Source organism: Cibotium barometz, chromosome 39, assembly GCF_041138505.1.
Source record: "Cibotium barometz isolate CiBa-2024 chromosome 39, ASM4113850v1, whole genome shotgun sequence".
Taxonomy (NCBI): domain Eukaryota; kingdom Viridiplantae; phylum Streptophyta; class Polypodiopsida; order Cyatheales; family Cibotiaceae; genus Cibotium; species Cibotium barometz.
The window spans coordinates 5,282,233-5,292,498 of record NC_141084.1 but is presented as its reverse complement, the minus strand read 5'-3'; the positions used below and the strand labels follow the sequence as shown (position 1 = coordinate 5,292,498).

The 10,266-nt window shown below is 41.2% G+C and overlaps 1 protein-coding gene across 2 annotated transcripts; it reads left to right on the top strand.

Moving 5' to 3' along the window:
• The first annotated feature begins 2,631 nt into the window (after positions 1-2,631).
• LOC147615636 (putative beta-1,4-xylosyltransferase IRX10L) lies at positions 2,632-9,197 on the top strand. 2 transcript variants are annotated; one of them, XM_086778165.1, is made up of 5 exons: positions 2,632-3,112; positions 3,319-3,482; positions 6,891-7,282; positions 7,585-7,826; positions 7,985-9,197. In XM_086778165.1, exons 2-5 carry the CDS (start codon positions 3,386-3,388, stop codon positions 8,502-8,504), a joined length of 1,251 nt encoding a protein of 416 aa, XP_086634291.1. In that variant the 5' UTR covers positions 2,632-3,112; positions 3,319-3,385; the 3' UTR covers positions 8,505-9,197. The 2 variants fall into 2 exon arrangements, with proteins under 2 accessions (XP_086634291.1, XP_086634292.1); XM_086778166.1 differs by having other exon boundaries at positions 2,846-3,112; positions 3,316-3,482.
• The last annotated feature ends 1,069 nt before the right edge of the window (positions 9,198-10,266 follow it).

Here is a 10,266-nt window from a genome sequence, read left to right as displayed (position 1 = left end):
CTCTCCGTAAACTGCATGGACTTCTTGTTGGGGAGGGAAGAAGCTTCCACTTGGTCGCATCTCTGATGGAGGGGATGTGAATGATCCTTTGCCGCCGTGAGGGAGTAGGGATGTGGATGGCATGGGCCATCGCTCTGGTCTGCTTGGCTCCCTGCATGAAGGGTGTTAAGGAGGGGTTGTACCGTAGCCGGAGAAGATTGAAGATTCAGATGGGCTTTCTCTAGAAATGCCGCCGTCTGATATATCGGGTTCGGTTGCATGGTGGGAAAGGGGGGCTCCTCCACCACGTGCCACCCTAGTCCCTGCATGCCAGTCATCTTGTCCGTTGCACTTGGGAGAGGTGGCATTGATGGCGAGCGAGCGATGACAGAGTACGGCAATTGAGGCGAATCAACAGCTCCTCCACTAGGGCGTCTATTATGAGGCATTGATGTTGGGGGAGTGCCTAGCGGCCTCCCCCACGAAAAGTTCTTTGAAGGCCGAATAGGAAGGAGAAGGAAGGCGACTAACCAAATCCGTTGGACGAAACCCTAACCTGAGGGAAACTCTGGTCGCCATCATCTTGACCAAGACCTTCGTCTCGTCTATAATATATTTTCTCGATTGGAATTGGATTTTCTTCGCTGATAATTTGGCAATTCCGTTCATATTTCTAGGAGCAAATATAATACATTTTGGTTAAAATTCCGAGAGTTTGTCCATTTTTCACCTCTAAATCATTACCTTTATTTTGATTGGTTGAATAAAGCGTTAGTGCAGCACTAGCTTTGGAACATAAATGGTGCATAATACCGTGCATGTAATGACGCGGGGCCGAGACCCAGCACACAAGCGTCCACGTCATTGTAGGTGCACCGTAGCTGTCCTACATGGAGAAGCAGCTACAGGGCTGTTGTCTTACGAGAAGCTTCGAGGACTATTTTGCCTATACTGGGTCGGACGTCCTTTCACTTCCAACAAAAGAAGCGGAGCCCACCACCTCCTCCTAACGGGTCGGTGCAAAAATAACAAATTCTTGTAATTGCGGCCCATTTTAAACTTGCTTAAATCTTCATGATTGCTGTTCATATACACCTTTCCCTTTAAAATGTTATTAACTTGTTAATTATTATGTTTGTTTCCATGCTTTATTTTGGCTTTTTAAAAGGATGGAATTAGAATTAAAGGAAAATAAAAAAGAACAAGAAAGTATGTATGAAATGGCTCATGCATGAGAGTGCTTCATTAAGTAAATATTATGTAAATGTAATGGATTTTGAGCTCTCTTTTTTTTCCCTAATCTCCCACCCTAACCTTTTTTTTGGAAGCATTAGTTAATAAATTCTAAGCTGGCAACACAACCTTGGATACTTGAATTGACAGACCGCGTGCCATTAGGCATGCGGGAGAAGGGGCAGGTATTGAACCTAGGCTGTCGCAGTACAAAAAATATATAATAACCCTTAGATACTTAGGGAACCTTACCAAAATAACCCTCTCAATACAAAAAGAAAAAACCTTAGATACTTAGGCAACCTTAGCAAACGTATAGGCTTCGTGCTTTTTCGAGAACATTCACCTTCTCAATTGTTCATGCGTGGGTATAACAACAACCAACCACATACTTATCAAGTCCAATGAAGAGGTGACAGCGGGTAAGTGTAGTAAGAGGATGATGAGGAGCAGCAAAGTGGGAGGAGGATAAGGAGGAGGCAAACGAGGAGGAGGAGGAGGAGGAGGAGTGAGAGGCAGACGAGGAGGAGTGTGAGACAGATGGGAGCTAGGACCTTAGAAACCTAAGGTTTCAATAAATTAATCAGGCCCTAAGATAAGGGTACAAGCTGATAGGGGGTATGAGCTTGATAGAAAGGAGATTTGTTCCTCTCCTTCCAAAATGTTTTAAAATATCATGTTTGTTGCCATGTGTTTTCAAGGTTTGCCAAATCAAGTCCCTGTACAAACTAGACAACCTTCTCAATTTTAAAGGTTAAAAAGTCTACATTATGTATAGGATTTTGTGAGAAGAGGAGTGAGAGGTAGACGAGGAGGAGCGTGAGGGAGATGGGAGCTCAGACCTTAGAAATCTAAGGTTTCAATTAATTAATCAGGCCCGTATAAGGAGGAATGAGAGGCAGACTAGGAGGAGTGTCAAGACGATGGGAGCTAGGACCTTAGAAACCTAAGGTTTCAATTAATTAATCATGCCCTATAGTAAGGGTATGAGCTCAATAGATGGGAAATTTGTCCCGTCCTTCCAAAATGTTATCAATTATTTTAAAATTATCATGTTTGTTGCCATGTGTTTTCAAGCTTTGCCAAATCAAGTGCCTATACAAACGAGGCTTAATCAACCTTCTCAATTATAAAGGTTAAAAAGTCTACATTATGTATAGGATTTTGTGCGCTCTTTGTGCTAATCCCCCCTCATATACCGCCCCCTTACACGATGCCTACAAAGCCAAGCTTCCTAGAGCAGCTTTGCTTCCAAGGTCAGCCTCTTGGTTCCATCCTTTTAGCCCCTTTTTGCTTCATATACATTGCATTCTTTTGAGAAAAATTACACTGTTCTCTCTCTCTCTCTCTCTCTCTCTCTCTCTCTCTCTCTCTCCCCCCACCCAACAACAAAAAAAAAGGGGGAAATTTTTTTTGTGTAAGCATAGTCCACATACTGAAGCATTCAAGAGAGGGGGGTAAGAGTTTTCTTCTGGGCTCTTATTTAGTAGTCCCACATGGGAGTTTTGCAGCAGTCATGAACAGTCTCACATTGCACAAAAAGCTCATCCAAGGAAAGGAAAAGGAGGAGCCTTGAAGAAAGCATGCATTATTAGGATTATTTGTACTGGCTTTCCAGTACTACTCCTTCAGTTTGGAAGTGATGTAGTGTGTAGTCTTCTCGCTGTGCACAGAGCCTACTCAAAGGCACCCATATACTCATGAACCCTAGCCAGTCATACTGCTCACACACCCCCCTCCCCCGTTTAGCTTCTCTCTAAAGCTAACAAGATTTCAAGGCCTTTGCAGCACCCTTTCCAAAAAGGAAATAGTTAGTGGAGGAGGTGGATTAGCTTGTTATTGCAAGCTTGCAAAAGTTAACCATGCGGGTGTAGAGCCTAATTGTATCAACACTACCAAGGTACATCGATCTTTTGGCAATTAATCTTGCAATAATTTTGCGTTTTGCAAGCTTGCATTAATCACTGCTAATGGTGTAGAGAGAGCCTTAATCATATTAACATTTTGCAAGGAAGAGATCAAACCAAGAATGTTAGCAAAGCACAGCCCTCTGTGTAGTAGGCAATGCTGCACATTTTGTGAGCTATTTTGTGCGCATTTTAGTAGGTTTAGGTGATTAAAAATTGGGAGATCGAATTTTTGGAGAGAATTCTTTCACAAGTAATCTCCGATAATGAAGAACCGCCAGCGTTGGAGCCACCTACTCTTCATCATCTTGCTTGCAGCGTTTGGCCTCCGAGCTTTTGTGGCTCCCCAAGCCCGATTCACAGGTACGCATTAATCGACATTAGTCTTATGGTTAATGAAATTAATCATGTTACGAGGGTTGTCGATTTTTGAATTGGCTTTCTGTTTTTCTTTTTCTTTTTTGGAATTATGTTCCAACTTGAAATTAATCGTTGAATTCTGGCTTGTGCTTCAAAAAGCAGTCTTATTTTAATAAATGCAACTGATTTAGTTGAATCTGTTTAAACCAACATTAGCGTAGGAAATGCATATATATATATATATATTTTTGTATGCATTTAATGGGCGGGCCAGATGATTGATCATGATGACAATCAGCGGTCCAGATCTTGGACCTCTTAAACAAATATTTCATATAGCTGGCCCACTTTACAGCTCATGGTAGAATGTTTCACTTTAACAGGGTAGTTCTACCAACAGCCATTTTTGATTCGATACGCTTGCACTCAGGAAAATAATTTTAGCTTTGCTTTTGGCATCTCTCTTTTGTGCCTACCTCTACATGGCCTAACCCACGCCATCACGGGTTTGATCGTAAAGGCATTCATCTCACCACTTTATGTAGACTCAACCTCCACCTTTTTTTAAAAAATTTTATTTTGAGAAAGTGGTACTAATATTACATGCCATCACTTTTATTTTGAGAAAGTGGTACTAATATTACATGCCATCACTTGCCTCTATATAAGAGTGGGTAGATTCGAACCCAGCACTTCCACTCTGGGAGGTAATGGTGCTACCGCTCGGCTCCAGGCTTGGAGGCACCAACAACCTCCACCTTGGGAGGCTTTTTGGCACACATGTCTAGCATTTTCTATGCAACTCTTCATGCAATCCATTTCACAATGCTTGTAAAAATTCTCACAATTGTAGTGCCCATTCTTGGGCATTTCGAATGTATTTTGTTATTGTTTTTTTTAGTTTCTGGTCTAGAATAAGAGTGAAATTAGAGAGAACATGTAATTTCGAGACTAATCCCTTTATAATGACAAGCAAGGCTACCCATCAAAAGGCAACACAAAACTCCCAAGTGCTACTACAATGAATCCAAATGATCATAGATGTCTCTTTGGTTTTTTTAAAATCAAATTTCACAACCAAAACTCTCATAATAAAGGCACCCTAGTGTCTGAGAAAAGATAGAAATGCCTATGTGCACTTGATTAATATTACCATGAGTAGCATGGCTTCTCAATTATTGGAATCCCATTCATTTTTTATCACTTTTTTATTTCTTTAGGCCACACATCTCAAGCGTACATCATATCTTTAACCATGATTGCAAATGTCAATCAGAGATCACATTGAGCCATTCTATGTTCACTCCAGAGAAGGGTTTTAGCTTGGAGTCTTTACATCATGAGCCTAATGAGCTCGTTGAAATTGTGTCAAGGTAGGATTGGGAGGAAGGTACCCCAACCCTTGGTAGAAAAAATGGAGATTTAGGTTTGGATTTGAACTCCTTCCAAAATTATAAGGAGAGGCAAAGAAGGGATGTGGTGGGTGTGTGAGGGTAGGACTAGAAAGAAGGTTCCCTAACCCTTAATAAATAGAAAAATGGAGATTTGGATTTGCAGTGTTGGTAGGAAGTAATTGTTATAGCCTCTTGCAATCTTTTATTTGGAACAATGCACTTTCACTTCCAACTAGGACAACCACTTGGCAGAAGGCTCTTAGGAAGAATATCACAATGCCCACTCCAAATTGCTTGATGAAGCCTCTTAATGTGTTTGATTTTTCTTAGAGACACACAAACAAGTGTTATGGTGGTGTATAGAAAAACAAACGTGTCTACTACATGCAACTTCAATATGTTTGGTGCCAATGAAGGTACATGCATGCATGAAACACAATGAGTGATATAAACGCTCACCATGAATTGGAGATTGAGAGGCTCCTTTGAATCCTCAAGCCAATGAATGCTTCAAAGGTTCTTCACGTGAACTATGCATTCCAACACTTGCACGCTTTGAAGGCATATATTTAAGGTGTGGAATATCATATTGTTGATTGTTGAAGAGATAGGTAGTCTAAGTGATCATGACAAAAGTATATACAATAACCCATCTTGATTACTACTTTTGAAATGGTACGCCAATAGCTTTAGATATTTAAAGGTTTAGAGTGAGGGATCATGAGAGTCAAATGTGCCAAGGTTCATTATCCAACAAGGCTGCTATTCAAGCTAGGAAGAATCCATAGACTAAGTCACCTCTCCTTGGCTTGACATCATGATGTAATTTATATGTTGTGCTAATGAGACAGTGTACCTTTGATTTAAGAAAAACAAGTGTTCTAAAACAATGTATCTTGAGCTGTGCTAATGTGACGATGCATCTTTGATTATTAAGAAAAACAGTGACTTAAAAATGAGGCTTTTAAGCTAACCATAGTATTTTAATAGCTCATCAATTTTTTCATTGAGGTTCCTAGGCTAAGTCTTTGTGTGATGATTCAATATGTTTTCCTCTTCGCTTCAATTTTACAGAAACAATTTGTGCCTTGAACAGGCTTTCACACTAGCGTTCTTTCTTTATTCTTTTTGTTCTTCAAGGTCTCTAGAGGGGGAAATTTATTTATTTATTTTTTTTGCTCCTAATGAGCGGAGGGACCAGTAGTAAGTCAAGGTCTTGCAGGGAACCCACATTGACATTATTCTGCTACGAATTTGATTGCAATGGAGACGTCAATTTTCGAGACTAAGCTTTGAACTAGGCTCAATTTATAGCTTTGATCTTCTTTTGAGGGCAGCCCATTGCCATTTCAATTTCTTCCTATTCATTGAAGCAATCAACCCTTAATCAAGGCTTCATTTTTCCTTTTCTTGCTTCTTACTGATATCCTTAACCTGCTGTAAGTGTTACTTTTGCATTGATTAAGGCGCAGCGTCGATTCATTAACTGCGTTTGGCTTTCTATTGGATTAAAGGATTTGATTAAGGGGGGCAATAGTTAGATGTCTAAGAACGACAAAAGGCAGCGTTGCAACCACTGTGATTTGTTGATTATCTTGTTACTGGCCATTCTGGGCTTTCGAGCTTTTCTTGCACCACAAGTCTGCATTATAGGTACGCGCGCGCGCGCGCAGGTGGTTAGAAGATATCGATTTTAAAGTGGTTAAAATATGATATACATTTATCCTACATGATACTAATTCATGTATCTGTAATTGAAATACAGCTAATGATTAATTTCTCAGCCCATATACATATGAGAGAGTTACGGTGGCTCTGAACGTGCTTAGATTAATTGAAATTGATTTTTTTATGCATTGCACTCCCTTGCTTCTATTCAATACTTACTTGAAGTAAAAAAAGACTTAGTTCATATAAAATCAAGTATCAGTGCTTACATGGTGAGTCTAAGGATGATCATTTGCACCCCAAAAATCATTGCTTTCATGACTATTCTTCTCACCATGTTTGTTGGCAGGTCATGGGAGTCACATGATGCTGGATGAGGATCCCATTGGGAGGTTGAAAGTGTATATATATGACATACCAAGCAGGTTCCACAAGAGGGTGGTGCAAAAGGATATGCGGTGCCTGTCTCACATGTTTGCAGCCGAGATACACATGCACCTTTTCCTCCTCTCGAGCTCTGTGCGTACTCTAGACCCCGAGGAGGCTGACTGGTTCTACACCCCGGTCTACACCAACTGTGACCTCACCAAAACTGGCCTCCCCTTGATCAACAACATGCCCCGCATGATGAGGAGTGCCATCCAGTACATCTCTACCCATTGGCCATACTGGAACCGGACCGAGGGTGCTGACCACTTCTTTGTTGTCCCCCATGACTTTGGAGCATGCTTTCATTACCAGGTAGGATGTCCTTACATATACCTCACAATGTTGCTGCATGTTGGCCCTGTCCATAGTGAAGATGCGGAGCATCCGCTGCCAAACCTGCTGAGCCTTTGGGCAATCCCAAAGCTATTGGGACTCATCTCATCATCCCATACATACCTCATCATCATCATTACATACATATCTCATCATCACATGCATACATCGAAGCTCCCCTCATCATCAGATACACATACCATGCTTTTTCTTTTTGCTGGTGGAATCCAACCATAGTGATGGTTCAAGTCTCATTTTTTAAATGCTAACTTGCTCTGCAGGAGAAAAAGGCCATTGGGCGAGGTATCCACCCTCTTCTCCAGCATGCAACGCTCATACAAACATTTGGGCAGATCAATCACTCTTGTTTGAAGTATGGATCCATCATCATTCCTCCCTATGTTTCTCCCAAGAAAATATTGAATCATACGCTCCTTGCTAGCACACCACGCTCCACATTCGCATACTTCCGCGGTGTTTTCTATGACATAGCCAATGACCCCAATGGGGGCTACTATGCCAGGTAAAAGATCACACATAATGGAATTCATTGGCCATCATCAATGCAGTTTAAAGTGGGCTACTAAGATGAATTATTTTGTAGCTTAAAGGGGTTTACTATGTGCTAGGCATGTGATCACGTTTGACTCGCATTTCTTCATGTTGTGTGCTTGTGCGCAGAGGGGTGAGGGCAGCCATATGGGAGAATTTCAAGGGCAATCCACTCTTTGACATCTCATCAGATCATCCACCCACATACTATGAGGACATGCAGAGATCCATATTCTGCCTTTGCCCATTGGGGTGGGCGCCATGGAGCCCGCGGATAGTCGAGGCTGTAGCATTCGGGTGCATACCTGTGATCATTGCAGATGACATAGTGCTCCCCTTTGGGGATGTGATACCATGGGCGGGCATAGCTGTGTTTGTAAGAGAAAAAGATGTGGCCATGTTGGACACGATCCTCACATCCATACCAATGGAGACTGTCACCATGAAGCAGAAGCTCTTGGGGGACCCTAGGCTCAAACAGGCCCTGCTCTTCCCAAGGCTGGCCCACCCCGGTGATGGGTTCCATCAGGTCATGAATGCCCTTGCCCGGAAGCTCCCCCATGACAGTAGCATATACATGCAGCAGGGACACTCGAGTCTGAACTGGACAGCCGGATCATTAACTGATTTCAGACCATGGCAGCTTTGATCCTACCTTGGCCATTGAGTCATTACACACTTGCATGCAATGGCTGGGGATGGGCGGTGGGGGTCTTTGACCTGCCTTGTTCCATGGCAAGTAGTGTGTAACGGCCCCTTTGCCTCCCTTACTCTTTCATACCCTTGTATACAAAAAATACAGCCATTTCTATAAATATGCCCATTCTTTACCCTTTCATTCCCATCTTATGGTTCAAACTTCACTTGGGGGCATTTCGCATGCCCATCATGCACATCCCCGTATCTTGAGTGGTGAGCTACCCTTTCTTGGGGTAGAATATCCACCCTCAATTCAAGTGGGCCGGACAAGGTTTGAAATCAGCCTCAATTGTTGTTAGCTCCTATTACTCCACCCACTAGTACATCACGTGTGCTTTCACCTCTTCATCTCCCTCTTATCCATCTATCTTGAAACTCAGCTTATTGCCCCTCTTATTTCTTCACCTATCCCAAGCCATTTTTTCATACTTCCCAGCTCTGTTTTTGTAGATTTCTCAAGAAGAGTTTTAATATTGCTCAATATTCTAGTAGCAATAAAAGATTTGTGATGAGTTGATTATTTTCATACTTCCCAACTTGATTTCTAGGTTTGTCAAGAAGAGTTTAATCTTGCTCAATGTTTTCTTACCACTATATGCTTTATCATGAATGAACTATTTTTTGGGTGTCATAATAGACCACTGTTATAGTCTTTTGCATGGAGAATCATATTTAACGATATGATGGCCTTGCCATGTGTTATACACTTTCTTCCATTGAAACTTGGCATACTTTCTTCTTTTAATACTTGAATGCAATATATTGGGCCATTCTGTTTTAAATATGTAACTCTTCCACTAGCATTGTACCAAAAGCATGGAAAGCAATCTTCATAGAGCCAAAGAAGAAAGGCCCTCGTCATTGCCGTAACTTTTAATGCTATTCTCAAGTGGACCCATGGCTATGGGGGCATGGAGGATAGAATCTATTGCACATGGCTTATTGATGAAATCAAAGAAATCTCTTTATTGTTGGCTAGTTTAATTGTGCTCTAAGAACACTACTTCCATATCATCCTAAACATCTTTGTTCTCTTGATGCACTTCCATTTCATCCATCTTCTCTCATCGCTATTCAAATCTTCAAATACACATTGGGATTGGGATGACATTGGTCAATGGGGAAGCACAATAAAACAAAAACGGCGAACACAATACAACTATTACAACAACAACTTAATATGCAAAAGAACATATATATGAGACATTGCATGCGTTTATGTATACATATAAAGAATAAATACAAACATTGTTTACAATGTTGAGGTAGAACAAAAGTTTCCCTTGCATTTTTGGAGTCAATAGCAAAAAAATCCACTAGGAAACTTCTTAACCACCATTGTTGCACCATATTTACTTCAAAAAGCAAAAGCCATCACAAACTCACGTCCGTGCTCACATCGCACAAAGCTAGCAAATTAAGGTTCTTAAATGAAACAAAACTATTCTCACTGCATTTCAAAGAGAGCACTACCTTCCTTCATTCATCACCCAACTTTGGATCCAAAGCATTCAAGATCTATCAAAGCCGAAGTAATCCTCAACTCTAGGATGGCAAATGACTTTCAAGACATCCATTGCAAGATAGAAGCCAAAGAATCCACAAAAATAGCTACTTGCCTATTCTGTCTAAGTACTTCCTAGTGAGGTTTTCACTTTCTTTCTTCTCTAGCTTAGCAAACTCCTCATTGGAAACTTGAACTTTGAAAGGAC

Excerpts from the sequence above, each read along its gene's own strand:
- LOC147615636 (XM_086778165.1), top strand. The coding sequence starts at position 3,386 with ATGAAGAACCGCCAGCGTTGGAGCCACCTACTCTTCATCATCTTGCTT. Across the intron at positions 3,483-6,890 it reads TCCCCAAGCCCGATTCACAG|GTCATGGGAGTCACATGATG; the intron begins GTACGCATTAAT and ends GTTTGTTGGCAG. Across the intron at positions 7,827-7,984 it reads AATGGGGGCTACTATGCCAG|AGGGGTGAGGGCAGCCATAT; the intron begins GTAAAAGATCAC and ends GCTTGTGCGCAG.